Here is a 17,609-nt window from a genome sequence, read left to right on the forward strand (position 1 = left end):
CTAAGGAGAGAAGAGGAGAAAGGTGTTTCGTTCTGTGGTCCTCCTCCTAGCAGACCTCAGCCTGCAACCCTGCCCACCAGCTACCCCATCCCACCACTCCAGTCTCCAGGGCTGCAGCCCTGGCCGCCTTTCCAGGGAAGGTACGTTTCCCCAGCTGTAGAGTGAAAGGCTGGTCTCTTATTTTTCACCTTTCGCCCCTGGAGATGGGGCAGGAGAGCACTCCGGCCTCTGAAGGGCTGGGGAGAGATGGGCATGGGTAGAAGTCCCCACCACCCTGGAAGGCATGGGGCTTCAGGTACAGAGCCCAGGCTGGTGGGCCACACAGTGGGCTAGTTACCAAAAGCACTCACCCCCCCTCTGACAGCTTTCATCCCAGTCCCCTCCGGGAAACAGATTCCAGATTCTAATACAGAAGTCAAAGGCACATGTAGATTTCTGTTAAAGAAACTGACTTTATTTAGTTGAAAAGCATCTCCTGGGTAAAGTGAAGAACGCCCATACAGAATGGCTTGGCAAATGAAGTGCTGCGGGGCGGAGGGGGCAGGTCTGTGACCCCACAGAGCACAGGGTAGGAGAGAGTTCTTTCGGCCTGCCTCTTGCTCCTTCCTTGGCACAAAGCTCACTTCACTTCACCCCACTCCAGGGGAGGGAGGAGCAGAAATGGCAGCAGCTCAGGCAGAGGCAGTCAGCTTGGGACAGAACCATGGACAAGCACTACTTCCAAACTGGAACAGAATGCAGGGATGCTCTGTCCTAGATGTGTCAGAGGTGGTCCTCAAGGCCAGAGGTCAGGAACTAGGGTACTGGCCAGTTATAAGTCAGGAGGTCAGAGGTCACTCTCTGGGGTCAGGGGGCAGAGGCAGGAGTGCTCCTCAGGCTGAGAGGGTGGGGGGTGGGAAGACGGTTCCCTGGAGTCAGAGTTCGGGACTTGGGAGCTGCCCTCAGCCCGCTCCACTCCGCAGGCCCCCAGGCCCTCTGAGTAGAGCTCCTGGTTCTGCTCCTTCCACCTGCGGAATTTCTCCCCAGTGAGCTCGGGGTCGCCTAGCACCTCCTCCAGGGCCTGCAGCTCCTGCAGCTTTGCCTGGAAGAGGTGTAGGGGTTAGGGCCATGATCACCCGGGGAGCGAGCAGAGCCTGAGTCCAGAGCTAGCTCTGGAGTCCAGTGGCCTAGAACCCAGCACCTGGCCCGGTCCGGCCCCCATCCTCAAATCGAGAGCCTGGTTCCAGGAACCTAGAACTCAGCCCAGTCCACAGCAGAGCCCAGGGCTGAGGGCCAGGAACCGAGCCGAAAGCCCCGAGCCCAGCCCTTAATGGTGCCCTGTGCCCGCCCCCGAGCCCAGCCCCTAATGGTGCCCTGCGCCCGCCGACCTTGAGCGTGCTCTGCAGCGCCCGCACGCGGTGCGCTCGCTCATTCAGCTGGGGGTCTCGGTTGCGCCGCATGAAAGAGCTCCGCCATTGCTCGTGAGTGAGGGGCTGCGGCCTGCCCAGGAAGGACACGCCACCCAGCCTCAGCCCCCGTACCATTCCTTCCAGGGCCCCTTCGCTGCTGTCTGTGGGAGGGGAAGCAGGGTGAGCGTGTGCCTGCCCCCAGCCCTCCATCTCGGCTCCCAGCACCCCCGCCCCCCCGGCTTGGCTTGGCACCTGTCGGAGAGCCGAAGGAGGTCCGTGGGCTGCCCTGCGTGAGGGCGGCCACAGGTGATGTGTCTCCGTGGAGGGAACTCCCAGCTTGGGCCGGGCTGGGCTGGGGGCAGGGTGGAAGGAGAGAAGGGTATCAGTCTGAGTTCCACGCCCTGCTCTTCACCCCGCGCCAGCTCCCACTCACCGAGGCTGAGCAGGATCCAGCCTCATCGTCGGGGTCTTCTGCTTCCGTCTCACTGTAGCAGTCTGGGGTGGACAAGAGTGGCTGGGGAACCCACTCAGCTTCACAGGGTTTGGGCAGGCCAGGAGGTGGGCTCGGGGGAATTGAGCTCCCAGCCCCCATCCCAGGGAAGGCAGAGGCTCAGGGAGAGACCCAGCCCTGTGAGGCACCCACCTTCCTCTCGGGGCAAGGGGGCACGGCCTGGAGACCGGTACTTGGAAATGCAGGTTATGAGATGGCGCACCCACCTGTGGAGGGGCAAATGGGTCTCAGGGAGTTTCCACTTACTGTACGCCCGAGGCTTTCGCCTGTATCATCTTCTAATTTAATCCTCAGAGCAACTCTGAGAGATAGGAATTCTTACTAGTCCATTTTAGAGAAGATGAAACTGTGGCTTAGAGGAGTGAGTGTCTTGATGAGCCCTGTCAGAGAGCTGGGCTCTGAATCCAGGCTCCTGAGCCCAGACCCCCGGGCACGCCCATGCAAGCTGTGGAGGTGAAGGGGGTGGCACTCACATGCTCAGGTCCGTCAGGGTATCAGCAGCGAAGATGAAGGGTTTGTACACGTTATGGGTGAGCTGGAACACACTGCCAGGGAGCAGAGGGGCCTCACTCACCTGGGGGTGCCCATCCAGAACACAGAGAGGCTGGACGGGGCATCCCAGCTACCTGCCGCCCCCACCCACCCCTCCTGTCACCTACCTCTCCCTTTCTCTCCCCACCCCCAGCCTGTCACACCTCAGGACTTAACTATTTTTTCTTCTGATCTTGTCCACTTTCCAGACTGTAGTTGGAGACATTGATGAGGCCCTCAGCCTTCTCATCCTGGGGAGATCACAGTGTGAGGGTCAGCTTGAAGCCCCAATACCCTCAAGGCTCAGTCAGGCTCCTGAGGGTGGGGGAGGGGAGAGGGCATTTCCTGGGCTCTCTAACCGCTCATCTCTCAGTGCCCAGAGCTCAGGGCAGGAAGCTGGGCTGGGGTCAGGAGGTGTGACCAAGGGGTGCCTCTGAGCCTGGCAAGGGGAGCCAAAGATATCCAGAGAAACAATCAAGGAAGAGGAGCCCCCTCCTGCATTTGCTCCATCACAGGCACAGACAAAGCTGCTTTGCTCCTTTCCCTGCCTGGCCTTCTTTCTCCTTTCCATCCGACTAACCCTCAGGCATTGATTTTTCAGGAAGCCTTCACCACTCTTCAGGTGGACTAGCCACCTTTGCTGGGTTCCCACCCACCCCTGGCTCTTCTGCCATCATAGTATGTGTTCCCATATTGTCCCTGAGTCTGTATTCATCCCTCTCCCCACTGGCCTGAGTAACGGAAACGGTCCAATTCTTCCCTGTGTCCCAGGGCCCAGCCCAGAGCTGGGGTGTACAGTAGGCACCTTGAATGTTAGTTGAATGAATAAACAATTGCTTGAACGGCCCATAGCTAGGATGAACAGATTAACAGAAGAGGAAGGAAAGGCAGGTGGAACCAAAGAGATTCTACCCGGCCTGTGATACCTTTTCCAGACCGCTTTTATACATACATCGGCTCAGTTCTCTCTGAAGACTGTCCCCGTTTTACACATAGGAACACTGGGGCACACCTGCGACCACAGATGGGAGTGGACCGTGGAGGAGGGACAAGAGCCGAGGCCCTGAGGTGACTCACTTGCTTACCTGTGTGTGTATGGGGTCTCACCTGGGGCTGGCGGTACCAGTAGAGCGTGTGTCCCTTGAGCACAAACCAGCCGCGGCGCCAGCGCGGGCCCATGAAGCCCCCGGGCACCTTACGCAGCAGGAGCCAGCCGTCACAGTCAGGCCGGCCCAGCTCCCGGCAGGACACCCGCCGGCGGCTCAGCTGCGTCGCCACGCCTGCAGCAGCACAGCGCGGCTGGTCAGTGAGGGGCTGGCGGGGTGTCCCGGACCCCCAACCTGCTCCCTTGCCCCCCACGAGCACCCCCAGCTGATATTTCTGAACCCGTGCTCTGGGCTCAGAATGTGACACGTGTCACTTCTGAGGTGGGGATGACTCTTCCCATTTTAGAGACAGGGAAGCTGAAGATCAGAGGACAAGCTGTTTGTCCAAAGTCACAGAGCTGGCGAGAGGCCCAGGCTGGGAGCATAGGTCTGTCTGACCCCAGAAACAGAGCTGTTTCTAGGAGAGGCTGTGTGTGAAGTGTGTGTTGGTAGCGGGGGCGGGTCTTGCCCAGCACTGTAAAGACTTGTAAGAGCTTGCCCAGCACTGTAAAGACTTGAAGGGCACCCCGTCAGGTGCATTTCATACCTTTTGATTTCTTGCGGCCAGGGACAGGACTCTGAAAGGACCACAGGAGGTTAGAGAAGCATATGGGTACAAAGCCACAGACCCCTCCTTGCTAAGCCCCAGAGCTTACCTTGTCAGGGTGTTCTGGGGGCTCTGGAGCATCTGCTACCCCAGCTAGGAGTATGGCTGAGGGTGCATGGGGGCTAGGCAGGGGCTCCGGGTCAAGGGAGGTCGAGGCTGTCAGGGAGGGAGGAGAGAGAGGGAGTGTCCCTGAGCTCAGAACCGGGCCCAGTGGTAGGGTGGGGGTGTAAGAGTCCAGGGTCAGGCAGCCCACATGCCTTGTCCAGGGCATCTGCTGACTGGTGGGACTTTGAAATTACCTGTCCAGGCAGCAGGGCTGGGTCCTGGACTTGGGTTTGAAGTCAGGTCGGAGGTGAAGACATCTTCCGATGGGGCCCTGGAGAGATCAGGGAGAGATGAGGTGAGCCATGGCCCACCTGCCAAGACCTACCTGGGGCCAAGACCTACCCGGGGCCCGAGCCTGTCACCTGGGAGACGGCAGGGCCAAAGCCAGCGATGGGCTCACTGGGCGTGGGGGGCCTGGGGCCTGAGGAGGGGTCTGAGGAATAATCAGAAACAGGTGATGGAGCTGGCGACAGACAGGGGTCTGAAAGCAGACTGGGGGCAGGGGTGGGCAGCAGGTACCTGTGAGGGTGTCTCCGGCACTGGGACCTTCTTCAGCACTAAGCTGACCCCGTCTGGCTCCCGGAGCAGCTCCCTCACCACGTTTTTATGGGGCCAGCCCACCTGGGGGACAGGGCAGAGGGCAGGGCAGGGATGCTGGGCGGGACTGAACTGGGCAGGAGGCTCTGAGACAACCCGACAGCCCTCGGCCTCGGAGCACTCCCTCAGCCTCACCTTGTCCTCCTCCAGGAAGCCTCCACGAGCCCCTCTGACCTGTGTGAGCTGGTTGGCTTCACGGAAGGCAGCTCCCACAGCCCTGGTCTCCCCAAGGGAACCTCTCCACCCACTAACCTGAGTTCTACTCAGGACCCCCTTCCTCCCACCACGCTCCTCCCCTCCCCTCACCACCACTTGCTCATTGATCTGGACAATCTCGTCTCCAGGCAGGATCTGCAGCCGGGAATCAGTGGGGACCTGGTGGGGGGTGGGATTCAGAGAGTGCACCCTCATGGGGCTGGAAGCAGGCTTGGCTGGCAGGTTGGAGGGCCACGGGGGTGGGCGCCTGAGAAGGGTATAGGAGCCTCACCTGGGTGCCCACTCGAGACACAAAGTGCAGGCAGTTGCTGGTGGTGTAGATCTCCAGGCCCTGCAGGGCAGAGGCTGCAGTCACTAAGGGTGTGGGGACCGCCGGACCAGGACGCCTGCTAGGCACCAGGACTCACAGGTGAGTGGAATGGGGGAGAGAGCTGGCCTCAGCTTGGCACCGCTCGACTTGTCATGTGACTTTGGGCTCACCACTGCACCTCTCTGGGCTCTGCCTCTTCCTCCCCTAAGGGCTGAGGGGAGCAGGTTGCAGACTTCTGAGGTATGAGATTCTCAGCAACTTTCCTGAAGAATCTCATACCTCAGGGACAGGAGCGGGACAGGGCAGGGCTGGGGCCTCCGGTTTTCCCACTGGTCAAAGATTAAAGCAAAAAAGTTCATGTCCTCTCCCCTCTCCCCTAGGTCCGTGTCCCAGGGCTGGGATGTGTCACCTGAGACCACACCAGCTGCAGCCCCTCAGGACCGGAGAAGGGGCTGAATGACGGTGAGACCCCAGGGAAGTCCCCTGGGCCTTTAACATCTGTACAAAAATTCCCTGGAAGTCCAGTGGTTAAGATTCCATGCTTGCACTGCAGGGGGCGCAAGTTTGATCCCTGGTGGGGGAACTAAGATCCCACATGCCACGCGGTTTGGCCAAAAAAAGAAAAAAACAGGGCCTTCCAGCTGTGACAGTATAGGATTCTGGTTCAGTATAGGATCCTAGAACCAGATTTCAGGGCCCAGACAAGGCTGCTGAGGGGTTAGGGGTGAGAGTTGAGGGGTCAGGGCTCACCGAAGGATCGTCCAGCGGCACGTGCTGTAGCACGGCCTTCTGCTCCAGCAGCTCCTCTGGGCTGCAGCTCAGGATGTTGTGGCAGATCCCGGCCACGTGGCTGCTCTGGCGGATGGAGAGCAGGATGTCTAGCCTGAGCCCCGTCCCACCCCATCCCCACACCCCACTCACCCCCCAGACTCACAATCCTCAAGACTTTGCTCTCCTTCTCAGCCGCTGGACAGTCCTGGAAGCAGAGTGAGAGAGCAGGGGCCTGCCCTGAGCAGGGCGCACTGCCTTCGCCTGAGGGCAGGGGGATTTCCTGCAGTCCCTCCCGGCGTCCCGTACCCTGGCCCCCTTCCCAGAACTACATGGCCTTAGAGCTTTCGCCCCAAGGTCTCATCCCCCGGACGCCAGGCCCCCAGAAGTCACCACACATGCCCTCCCCTGCTTCACCCCCTCCTGAGAATCAGACTTCCTGTGCTGCCCTCACCAGCTAGGAGCTCCCACGCCCCCATCACCCCCTACCCAGTGGCCGGGCCTCCTCTCTTTCTGCCCTCGCCTCTTCCGGCTCTCACACCTGATCCTGTGCTGATTCACAAGTTATAAAAAGCTCTAGCCTGACTTGGTCTCTACAGCCTGGGCCAAGCCTGGCCTCTGGTTCTCCTACCTCCTGCAAGGCCTGGCCCAGCTCCCCGCACAATTCCCCAATCTCCTGGCAGGATGAGAAGTCATTTAAGTGGGAGAAGAGGTACCTGGCAGAGGGAAGGATGGAGCAGTGGTTAGGGAACTGAGCTTAACAGTCAAGCCACTGAACCACCCTGCACCGGCTACACATCTGAGACTCTGATGGGTTTTGATTTGGGGTAAAGGAGATGACTGATACATCTAAAGGCCTTAGTCAAGTGGCTAATAAATGCCAGGCCCTGTTCTAGGCACTGGGGAGACAGACATTAAACATATAATTACATCAATAATGATTTAACTTCTACTGCTGTGAAGTGTAGGGAGCTCTGAGAGTGTGTAACAGGAAAGGCTTCCCTGAGGAGGTGACATTAGAGCTGGGACCTATGGGACAAGCAGCGGCCAGTGAAGGGGGTAGAGAGCTCTTTATATAATGCTGTTGATGTGACTGTCATGATTACAAGCAGGAGGTGGGGTGGGAACCCAGGCAACCCAGGGCCCCTACACAGACCAATTAACCTCTTTGCCCAGTTCCACTATAGCTGAACAAGAGCAAAGCTCTATTTTTCTCTCCCAGGTCCCAGAGGAAGCCAAGGATGAGAAGGGTCCCCTCACCAGTTACTCAGACCCTAGGAGGAGACCGAAGTACCTGTTGAGCCAGAAGAGGAGGGAACGGGCCTCATGCACCAGCTCCATGGCCGCGCTGAGGACATCTGCAGGAGGCTCAGCACAGCCCCCCAGGCGACCTTGGACTAAGCTCTGGAATACCCGGATCCCCTCCAGCAGCCCCTCTGTCAGGCTCTGCAGGTTCTCTGACTGTAGCCCGGAGCTCTGTACCACAGAAGGGCAGGTTAATTCCTGGCAGCGGGCAGCCCCCCATCAGCACCCCAAGGTGGGTGGAAGCTGCAGCCAGTGTGGCCGCCATTCACTCACCAGGGCCCGGAGCTGTTCCACCCCTTCCAGGATGAGCTCCTGGTGGCCCAGAGGCCACACAGTTAGAGCTTCCAGGCTTCGGGGGCAGAGCTGGAGCAGGTACTTGCCAGGCAGCTCCCAGTCCTCAAAGTGATAGTCCTCCAGGGAATCATCGAGGCCTGGTGGAAGAACGAGGGTCAGCATGGGGGAGCCAGGGGGTGTCAAGGCCTTTCTGGTCAGTGCAAAAGTCCTTCTCCTAATGACCCTGAGACCCAGGCAGTGTTCTGCCCTGCCCATTTCACAAATAAGCCTACTGAGTTGAGAAGTAGGGTCATATAGGGCAGTGGTTCTCAAAGGATGGTCCCCAGACCAGCAGCCGCAGCCTCACTGGAAAACTTGTTAGAAATACAAATTCTGGGAAATCCCTGGTGGTCCAGTGGTTAGGACTCAGTGTTTTCACAGCTGTGGCCCGGGTTCAATTCCTGGTCGGAGAACTAAGATCCCACAAGCCGTGTGGCATGGCCAAAAAGAAAAAAAAAGAGAAATAGCCAAAACATGGAAACAACCTAAGTGCCCACTGACAGATGAATGGATAAAGAAGATGCCACACACACACACACACACACACACACACACGCACACACACACACACGCACACACACACACGGGAATATTATTCAGGCATAAAGAAGGAAATCTTGCCATTTGCAGCAACATGGATGGACCTTGAGGGCATTATGCTAAGAGAAATAAATCAGAGAAAGACAAATACTGTATTATCTCACTTACATGTGGAATCCCAAACACCCAAATTCATAGACACAGAGAACAGATTGATGATTGCCAGAGGCAGGGTAGGAGGGGGTAGGGGAAATGGGTGAAGGTGGTCCAAAGGTACAAACTTCTATTTATGTCAGTTTGGGGGATGTAATGTACAGCATGGTGACTATGGTTAGGATTCTGGGCTTTCACTGCCATGGCCCCGGCTCAAGGCTCAATCCCTGGTCGGGGAACGAAAATCCCGCAAGCCACACGGCATGGCCAAAAAAACAAAAACAAACGAATTCTCACATCTGCTGAATCAGAACTCAGGGGCAGGGCCCAGCAATTTGCATTAACAAATCCTCCCGGTGTTCTGATGCTGCTGAAGTCATGCTTGATGGGGCTTTGGAGGCAGGGAGACCTGAGTGACAGCGACTGAGCTTAATTACTTAATTACTCCGTGCCTCAGTTTCCTCACCTATAAAATGGGGAAAATAAAAACGCCTACCTTCTAATCATGTGTATTAAATGACACGACACATGTCAAGCACTTGGCCAGCTGCCTTGGTTCATGGTAGACAGTAACAGCCCCCGTATTATTATCGCCAGACTCTTTACCGTGATCCCCAAGGCCCTGTATGATCCGGCCACCACCTGCCTCTACAGTCATCTCTTGGCGCACAGCCCCTCAAACTCAACACTTCAGATCCAGAGCACTAACTCCCTGCAGCTCTTGGAATGCTGTCTTGCCTCAGGGTCCTCAGATGTGCTCTTCCTTCTGCCTGGAGTGCTCTTCCAGCTCCTTCACGTCCTTTTCCATCTTACTCCTTCCAGGAAGCCTTCCACAACTCCCCAGGCTGGGTTGGGGTCCTCTGCTGCTCTCACTGCCCCTTGCACCTCCACAAACCCCTGCATCAAAGCACTAAGCTCTCCTACTTGATCACGAGCTCTGCCAGGACTGGGCCTTAAACAAGTGTTCATCTCTCATTCCAGCCCAGGCCTCTTACAAGGTAGACACTCACAAGTAAGAAAAATATCTAGTGAATGCTTACTATGTGTTAGGAAAAATTTAAGGGCTTTATACATATTAACACATTTAATCCTCACCGAATCTAGAAAGCAGAGATACTGTTACCCTCATTCCACAGGTGGGAAAACATACAAATGGAGGTTAACAGTTAGCTTTCTCACTCTTTGAAGGAACCCCTGCCATTCCAAGCCAGGGTCTTTTGTGATCAATAGCTCTCCCTCATTCCCTGTGTGACATTAAGAGCACTTGACTAGGAGTTCGTGAACCTGTAGCTCCGTGGCTCTGGGCCCTCGAGCACCTCCCTGTGCACACAGCAAATGTGCTGTGCTGCCTCCCTCCCAACAGACCCTGATGTGGAACTGCACGTGCCAGGCCCTCAACCTGGTTGTCTTATTTGGTTCACTTCATGAGATCAGAGTTGCCTTTCCCATTTGATGGATAGGGAAACTGAGACTTGTGGTCACAGAACTGGTGAGTGGAGGGGCTGGGCCTGGAACTCAGTCTGGGAGTCTGATGCCAGCCCTGCATCCCTGCTTTCACCGGGGCTGGTCACCCTGAGCCTGCCCTCAGTGGACTCCGGCAGCCCCCTCCACTCTGGCTCCTCCCTGTAGGAGGAGTGTCCTGACTCACCTCCCGGCTCCCAGCTGCAGGTCAGAAGGTCTTCGCTTCTCTGAGTTGGCTGACAGTCTGGGACCTTTCCCACCCAACTGGGCTCATCCCCCTGGAGGCCTAGGGAGGGGCTGTGCTGACCCCTCCAGTCAGGCCGGGGCTTCCGCTCTCACTGGGAGCTTCGGGGTGGGGGGAAGGGAAAAGACACCCCACCGGCCTTATTCCAAAGCCTCAGCAAATCACTTCCTGGCTCAGTGTGTAGTTTTCGGCTTCTGAAAAATACGTTTAATAAGAGCCCACTGCGCCCTGGGGCAGAGGGAAGATGAAGGAGATACAGTGGGGGCGGGCAGCTGGGGAGACACCGTCTGTGTTCCTTACACAACCACTGCCTCCCCATTGCCACCCTGGAGGCTTCTTGGGCTTCTGGGGGGATGGGAGACCTCCTCTGGGTCCTCGGGGGGGCCCCCCCCCGGGTCACGTCCATTATCCTTCTGCCAGGTTCACGGCAGACACTCTGTAAATACTTGTTGACTGACTAACCAACTGACAGACTCGGCACGTCCTTTGTCCTTTTCCTCTCCCCGTCCCAGTGCCCCTCAAGCCCGACACTGCCCCAGCCCCACCCACCTCTCAGCCAAGCCGCCACCTTCCCGGGGGTCCAGGTCGCTACTGGCTCCATGGCCAAGCTCGGCTTCTCGGATCCGCACCCGCTCCGTGCTCCGTCTCGCCCGCGCAGGAATTTCCGCTCCCAGAGCTCTGACCTGGGGAGAGGCTGGGCTGGGCTGGGGGCGGAGCCACTAGCATACCTGGGCCCACAAAGCTGGCTAGGTGAGGTGCTGTGACAGCCATTGGCCTACTGCCTGTCCACCTCCTGCCCTGCCCTTCAGGCATCCTAGGGCAGCTGGGCTGCCAGACCTGGGGGTGGTGCCACTGATGTGTGACCCAGGGGACCTCAGAGCTGGCCTGGGATCGCCGCCCAAAACTGGCCTCAAATGGCAGGGTGCGACCCTGACCTTCAAGGCGCCTCAAAAAGGGGCCAAAAAGTGAGCAGTGAGCACGGCAGCAAAGCGCAGAGGTTAGGAAGCCAGAGCCTGGGTGCAAATCTTGACCTGGCAGCTTGTTAGCTGTGTGACCAAGGGCTAAGCTTACCCACCAGGCATCACTTTCCCTGTCTGTAAAATGGATATAATAGTTCCTACTTCAGAGGGCTGCTATGCAGAGTACCTGTGTTAATAGCTCTACAACCTTTAGAACTGGTTTTTAGCCCCCTGTTGTTTTGCACCGTGGACCCTTTTGGCAATCTGGTGGAAACCCTGGACAGTTTCTTAGAATGAGGCTTTTAAAAGCATAAAGCAAAATGCTGAAGATTACAAGGAGGACAGTTATCAAAATATATTAAACCCCACAAATTTATGATATAGTAGTATGCATTTATCAGCATTAAATAACAAGACTGGCAAATTAAATTCCTTTTCTAATGATCAGCATGTTGTTACTCAGCATGAATAACACCGAACTGTGGAGGTGGTCTCTGACTCACCTCCTTGCACTTATTGATCAGCAAACACCTACAGATAGGGGATGCAAGAGAGTAACAGATAAGCTGGGTGACCAATGTGAGAGCAGATGCATTCACCATTTGGTCACTGACCCTCTACTGGGCACCATCAATGGCAGCTATGCTGCAGGAATGTCTGAAACAGTGTGATTTAGCAGTGGGTTAATAACTGTCACCATTTTGAGATCGTTATGAGCGTAAGTGATATTTTGGGATACTTGTGATAACTACAATTTGATATGAAAATATCTGTGATTTCTACTGGTGACAAAGCCACAGATACTGCTAATATTTCAATCCATAAAGAAGGAAATGGTAAATTTTAGTTAGAGGTTAGTGAAAATAAATATATAATTTTTTTGCCATGCAAGTTTATAGGCCCCCTGAGTTGGGAAGCCCAGGTTAAGAGCCTTCCTCTAGAGCAATGTCTGACACAGACTAAGTGTCTGCAGTTATCATCATCATTATCGTCATCCCAGGCCAGGGGACTCCCAGGACTTTGGAATCAGGCAGAATCAGTTCCACTTGTTTGAGATGAACATACACACTGTTATGTATAAAATAGATAACCAGCGAGGACCTACTATATAGCACAGGGAACTATACTCAATATTTTGTGCTAATCTATAAGGGAAAAGAATTTGAATATATATGCGAGAATATATATATATTCTTGGACTTCCCTGGTGGTGGTGGTTAAGACGCTGCACTTACACTGCAGGGGGCACGGGTTTGATCCCTGCTCAGGGAAGTTTCGCATGCCATGTGGTGCAGCCAAAAAAAGAAAAAAATAAAATATATATAATATGTATTCATATATATATATATATATATCACAATCACTTTGCTGTACACCTGAAACTAAGACATTGTAAATTAACTACATCTCAATTTAAAAAAAAATCAGTTCCGGGACTTCCCTGGTGGTCCAGTGGTTAAGACTCCATGCTCCCAATTCAGGGGGCCTGGGTTGGATCCCTGCCGGGAACTAGATTCCACATGCTGCAACTATAAAAGATCCCGTGTGCCTCAACTAAGACCCAGGGCAGCCAAAAAAAAAAAAAAAAAAATCAGTTCCACTTGCTATGTGACTGAGCCCACCCCTTACACCTCTCTGAACCTGTTTCTTCCTCTCTAAAACCCAGGGGCTGGGGGGTGTGTGACTAGACCTTAGCTCTGTGAGGATGTCTTTTAAATATTTTGAAATCTGTAATATGAGGTAGATATGAGTTATTATTGCTTTAATTCCGTGGGGAGGGGCCTGGGAGGCCTGCCCCCTTTGTGTCACCTAACTTGGAATCTCTACCAGCGCCCCAATACCTGGCCTCCAAAGGCTGTCATGATCTTGATTGGCACCCAGAGACCTGAAGTCTGAATTTGGCCCACAGACGTCCATGTGGTGTGTGTGTTTTGTCATCATTTAACAATTTCACATACAAATTGAGTTCTCTGAAACTTGGCCAGCTCTGTTCACCCCATCCCACCTTCACACGTGGCATCAAACACGAGTGCACGTCGTCGGCTGCTTCCTTTCAAGGGGACTCCAGTTCACCAGGTCCCCATAGGACTTGCTCCCTCATTTGTGAACCAGTAGGCTCCCAATTTGCAATTTGGCCCTCGCCTCTCTGGCTTTGTCCTTGGCCTCACGTCCTCATATGCTGCACTGTGTGTATCCCTTTAACACTCCTCGGTGCTTTCCCCTTTAATGTTTTTGCCTCTTCTTACACTGGCCTCCCTGTGGCACTCTGGGGAAATCCAATAAACACAGACCTATCTCCACCATCCTGATTTCATCAAACACCTACCCTGAGCTGGCATAAGATAGAGGGGAGAAGCCTGCCAGCCTCTGCCCTCCCTGAACTCACAATCCTGTAGGGGAGAAACCAACAAGAACTCACCACGTGTACTCAGATACCTGTAAAGGACTGGGGTCCTAACAACGACACCAGTGCCTTTACTCTGGGTCCCCAACACGTGGCAGGGCTATAGGCAGTGAGGGGCACAGTAAACGGCAGCTTCTATTCTGAAGGTAGTTTTGTGAGTTTATGAAAGGTCTTTGGATCTATTTGCTGTAAAAATTTCAGCGATAACAGTAGGTCATTAAGTGGAAGGAGGACATGCCCTTTCCCCAGCATGTCCCCATCCTGTTGCCCAGCTTGGGCCACTGTTAAGTTTTCTGGGTGTTCTTCCATTCTCTCTATATGCAGATACTCTACATGCTATTCTGGAAATATGCTTGTCCCCCCATTTTTATGAGTTAATCAATACCAAATGAAATCATACAAATAATGCCCAGCAGTCAACTACTATTTTTTTTTTGGCCACACCACGTGGCTTGCAGGACCCAGGTATTGAACCCAAGCCATGGCAGTGAAAGCCTGGAATCCTAACCACTAGGCCACCAGGGAACTCCCAGTCAGCTACTATTTTTTAGCACACCTCAGACAGCTTTCTTTTTTTTTAATGTTATTATTATTTATTTTTGGCTGCATTGGGTCTTTGCTGCTGTGCACAGGCTTTCTCTAGTTGCGGCGATCGGGGGCTACTCTTCGTTGCGGTTTGCAGGCATCTCATTGTGGTGGCTTCTCTTGTTGCGGCGCACAGGCTCTAGGCATGTGGGCTTCAGTAGTTGTGTCACACGGGCTCAGTAGTTGTGGCTCGCGGGCTCTAGAGCGCAGGCTCAGTAGACGTGGTGCACAGGCTTAGTTGCTCTGCGGCACGTGGGATCTTCCCGGACCAGGGCTCAAACACGTGTCCCCTGCATTGGCAGGCGGATTCTTAACCACTGCACCACCAGGGAAGCCCTCAGATAGCTTTCTTAAGATGCAGATCTTTTATTATTGTCCCCAAGCTGAGGTAAGGAAGTCCCTACAGGAACTCCATCTTGGGGAAAGGGGTGGAATGTGCCTTCCCCCAAGGTAGGTGTGGTTGATCCAACAGAAACCAAGTGAAAAAGGCCTATTCCTGTTCGGAGGGGGTGCTAATAAGGCACCCAACCCCTCCTTTGCTGAGAGCTGACTGGTGACATCCAATCGTCTGAGGTAGGGTTAGGGCCACGACTAGGGCTGGGAGGCGCTCCCATACCTGGTCCAGGCCTGAGACTTCTCAACACTGCCAGGCAAGGCCTCTCCTGCCTACCCGGGCTGGACTCCCTGGTGGGTGGGGGAGGTGCTGCTCAGGCCTGATGCTGATCTCTCCTGACAGCTGCTCCTAAGGCTGGCAGGGCGGGCAGGAGGGGGAAGGGACAGATTTAAAGGTCTAGCTGCCCCGCCCCCTGCCAGACCTGGGAAGGCAGACGCTGGTGAGCATCCTCTCTGTCCTGATTTCCGCTTCTTGGTACCATGAACGCCACTGGTCCTCATTCCTGCTTCCATCCCACAGGACATCAGGAGGACTAGCGGCACCCACCATGCGATTTCGACGCCTGACACCTGGCTACTTCCGAGTGCTACAGGTAAGCACCCCAAATGGTGGCTTCTGGGACCGACCCCTTCCTCCCCCTACCATGGCTGGGATGATACCCAGCAGCCAGGCTGTCACGTTCCCTGCCGCCTGAGCAGCCAGGGCCCACATAGCCCACATAGGCAGTGAAGCGAGAGAGATTGGGGTGGAATCTCCCTGGGGCAGCAATGGTATCCATATCTCCTTGCCGCAGCTGTAGCTTCTCAGCCCCTTTCCACCCCCCACCTTCCCAGAAGTCTCAGCTGACCCCTCAGGTGGACCCTCTGTGCACCTCCAGATGCAGATAGCCGGGGACCTGAAGGCAGAGCCCCGGAGTCCGCTGGTGGGGATCGTGGCTGCACTGCTGGCTATCCTCGGGCTGGGCGGCTCCTGCTATGCTGTCTGGAAGATGGTGGGGCAGCAGCGGCCGCCACAGGCTCCATGATGAAGTAGGCAGCCTCTCACCTGGGCCCTGGGGGGTAGGTGACTCGCGGGGGCTACAATCTCAGAAGCCTACTTCTTTTCTGAGGGGGGGTCACTCCCTGCCCTCATTGGAAGCAAGGTAGTATAAACCTGATCCTACCCATCCTCCCCACACACCTGGGCTGCAATGGGGGGCTTCAGCTCAGATGCTAGAACCCCTGAGGGAAGGAAAGGATGCAGATTCTAAAGCTGAGTCAAGTAGGGAGCAAACACCCTGGGCCCTGTACACAGGAGTAGAGAGAAACCCTTACAGGGCTTGAATTTGGAGGAGTGGCCTGGAGGTTAGTGAGTCAGAGGCAAGCTCTCTTTATCCAGTTCTTTTATTGGGAGGGAGGGCACCCGGCAGAGGCCATCTACTTCCCAAACCAAAAGAGACTGGCATAGTCTCTCACAGCCTGGCCCTTGCATCACTGTCCATGGGCAGCTCCTCTGCCTTGCATCCTCAGGCCATGTCAGGTAGACGTGTCCATCTCAGGGACCGCGGTGGATACTTCTGTGGGCACTGCCAGCCTTTGGGGAGGCACATAGGAACCCATACCCGCTGCCCTCTCTGCTTCTTCCTGACTGTAGGGCTCCACACTCAGCTGCTTCAGCCTGGAAAAAGAATAGGAGTTGAGAGCTGACCAGATGCAAGCCCTGTCTGCCCGGGACACATCCATCAATCCTCTCCTTACTACTTCATACCTTTTCTTGTGGTCTTTGGATCGGAAGTGGGTCTTCAGGTTGGCAGAATCGATGAAGTACCTCCTGTAGGGATGGGGGGTAAGGAGGATAGTTAGAAGGTGATGCCTCTCAGGTACGCCTATTTCCCTGACCCTAGCTCATTCCCTGATGCTAGGCTCCGGGCTTGAAGGGATGGGAGGCCGGCAGACCCACTGGTCCCAGGAGAAGAGACCCTGCGCGTCCCGGGACCCGGATCTCACACCCCCGGCCCGTCCCGCAGACCCTTCTCCTCCTCAGACTGGGCCCGGCCGTAACTCACGCGCAGGCCAGACAGCGATGCAGGCCGCCCCCTGGCAGGTCGGGATCGGGTTCTGCGCTTGGGTCTGGCTGGGGCCGTGCGGCAACCTGGAGCCGCAATTCGCGGTGAATCTCATCCAGGTCCGGCCGCCGCCGCTTCGCCTTCATCTGGCGGGCCAGGGAGTGCGCTCGGTGCGCGCCCGTCCGGCGGGAGCGACCCATGGCGGGTGACAGCAGGACTAGGGGTCCCAGAGCCGAGCTGGGAGAACACGTGTGGGCGCTTCCGGACTGCTCAATGACGCCTTGTGACGCCCTGGGAATGATCAGGCTCAGCCAGACCGCCTCTGATGACGTCACTTGCGCGGGCCGCGCCTCGAGCGCCCCCAGGCGGCCGTCGATGTCAGTGACGGAGCTCGGGGCCGGGCCCCACCAAGCGTCCTCTTCCGTCGCTGGAAGGGCAGGGTGGTGCGTGCCCTGGGGGGATGCCGGCCCGTCCGCTGCCCTGCCCGCCCCGCCTGGCCCACAGCACCGTCCTCTGGCCTTATCACCCCTTCCTGGTTCCCAGATCTTAGACTCCACGTTGCGCGTGTGGGGGGGGATGCTGCATCTTTGGGAGGCACTGAAAAATGTCTGTGATGTTAATAAATTAATAAATGAACGAGAGTGAATAAGTTTGGGATCCCGGCCCCCACAGAAATACCTCTAGTCCCTGAGAAAGCCCTCGCCACTTCTCACCCCTCCCCAGTTGTTCCTCCCCAGAGATCACAGTGCTTAGGCGTACTGTCAGACTCAAGAGGGGTCGGCTCCTCTCACAAGAAAAGGAGATGCTCACAGAAGGACCTCCCATCTTTGAGCCCCTTCTCTGAGCCCTGGACTCCCAGGCGTGGGCTGGCATCAAAGGGAGAGATACAGCCCAGGTGTTGTGTGCTCAGAGTGGGGAGAGGACCAGAGAGCCTTTTCCCATGCACCAGAGCCTGGTGCCTTCCAGGCTGACCAGAGGAACTCAGCAATAATTCAGGGGCTCCGGTTCT

General features: G+C 55.8%; 3 protein-coding genes across 3 annotated transcripts; 1 reads left to right on the forward strand and 2 right to left on the reverse strand.

The window, feature by feature from the left end:
• Window positions 1-432: 432 nt before the first annotated feature.
• CNKSR1 (connector enhancer of kinase suppressor of Ras 1) lies at window positions 433-10,896 on the reverse strand. The gene is made up of 21 exons (XM_060140986.1): window positions 10,764-10,896; window positions 7,757-7,914; window positions 7,473-7,654; window positions 6,810-6,894; window positions 6,345-6,386; window positions 6,161-6,265; window positions 5,372-5,431; window positions 5,191-5,259; window positions 4,807-4,908; window positions 4,650-4,720; window positions 4,482-4,558; window positions 4,232-4,338; window positions 4,123-4,153; window positions 3,538-3,710; window positions 2,608-2,681; window positions 2,373-2,444; window positions 2,032-2,105; window positions 1,822-1,883; window positions 1,641-1,740; window positions 1,368-1,549; window positions 433-1,081 (listed from the first exon to the last, which is right to left on the reverse strand). The coding sequence occupies exons 1-21, from the start codon at window positions 10,813-10,815 to the stop codon at window positions 827-829; spliced, it is 2,133 nt and encodes a 710-aa protein (XP_059996969.1). The 5' UTR covers window positions 10,816-10,896; the 3' UTR covers window positions 433-826.
• A 4,096-nt stretch (window positions 10,897-14,992) lies between these two features.
• On the forward strand, window positions 14,993-15,607 carry ZNF593OS (ZNF593 opposite strand). The gene is made up of 2 exons (XM_060142756.1): window positions 14,993-15,148; window positions 15,434-15,607. The coding sequence occupies exons 1-2, from the start codon at window positions 15,104-15,106 to the stop codon at window positions 15,578-15,580; spliced, it is 192 nt and encodes a 63-aa protein (XP_059998739.1). The 5' UTR covers window positions 14,993-15,103; the 3' UTR covers window positions 15,581-15,607.
• Window positions 15,608-15,922: 315 nt separating this feature from the next.
• On the reverse strand, window positions 15,923-16,906 carry ZNF593 (zinc finger protein 593). The gene is made up of 3 exons (XM_060142757.1): window positions 16,601-16,906; window positions 16,303-16,365; window positions 15,923-16,212 (listed from the first exon to the last, which is right to left on the reverse strand). The coding sequence occupies exons 1-3, from the start codon at window positions 16,798-16,800 to the stop codon at window positions 16,071-16,073; spliced, it is 405 nt and encodes a 134-aa protein (XP_059998740.1). The 5' UTR covers window positions 16,801-16,906; the 3' UTR covers window positions 15,923-16,070.
• Window positions 16,907-17,609: the final 703 nt, after the last annotated feature.

The sequence above is a fragment of the Lagenorhynchus albirostris genome, chromosome 2 (assembly GCF_949774975.1).
Source record: "Lagenorhynchus albirostris chromosome 2, mLagAlb1.1, whole genome shotgun sequence".
Classification (NCBI taxonomy): domain Eukaryota; kingdom Metazoa; phylum Chordata; class Mammalia; order Artiodactyla; family Delphinidae; genus Lagenorhynchus; species Lagenorhynchus albirostris.

Excerpts from the sequence above, each read along its gene's own strand:
- CNKSR1 (XM_060140986.1), bottom strand. The coding sequence starts at position 10,815 with ATGGAGCCAGTAGCGACCTGGACCCCCGGGAAGGTGGCGGCTTGGCTG. Across the intron at positions 2,682-3,537 it reads ACTGGTACCGCCAGCCCCAG|GATGAGAAGGCTGAGGGCCT; the intron begins GTGAGACCCCAT and ends TGATCTCCCCAG. Across the intron at positions 2,106-2,372 it reads ACCCTGACGGACCTGAGCAT|GTGGGTGCGCCATCTCATAA; the intron begins GTGAGTGCCACC and ends GCCCCTCCACAG.
- ZNF593OS (XM_060142756.1), top strand. The coding sequence starts at position 15,104 with ATGCGATTTCGACGCCTGACACCTGGCTACTTCCGAGTGCTACAG. Across the intron at positions 15,149-15,433 it reads GCTACTTCCGAGTGCTACAG|ATGCAGATAGCCGGGGACCT; the intron begins GTAAGCACCCCA and ends GTGCACCTCCAG.
- ZNF593 (XM_060142757.1), bottom strand. The coding sequence starts at position 16,800 with ATGGGTCGCTCCCGCCGGACGGGCGCGCACCGAGCGCACTCCCTGGCC. Across the intron at positions 16,366-16,600 it reads CATCGCTGTCTGGCCTGCGC|GAGGTACTTCATCGATTCTG; the intron begins GTGAGTTACGGC and ends CCATCCCTACAG. Across the intron at positions 16,213-16,302 it reads TCCAAAGACCACAAGAAAAG|GCTGAAGCAGCTGAGTGTGG; the intron begins GTATGAAGTAGT and ends TTCTTTTTCCAG.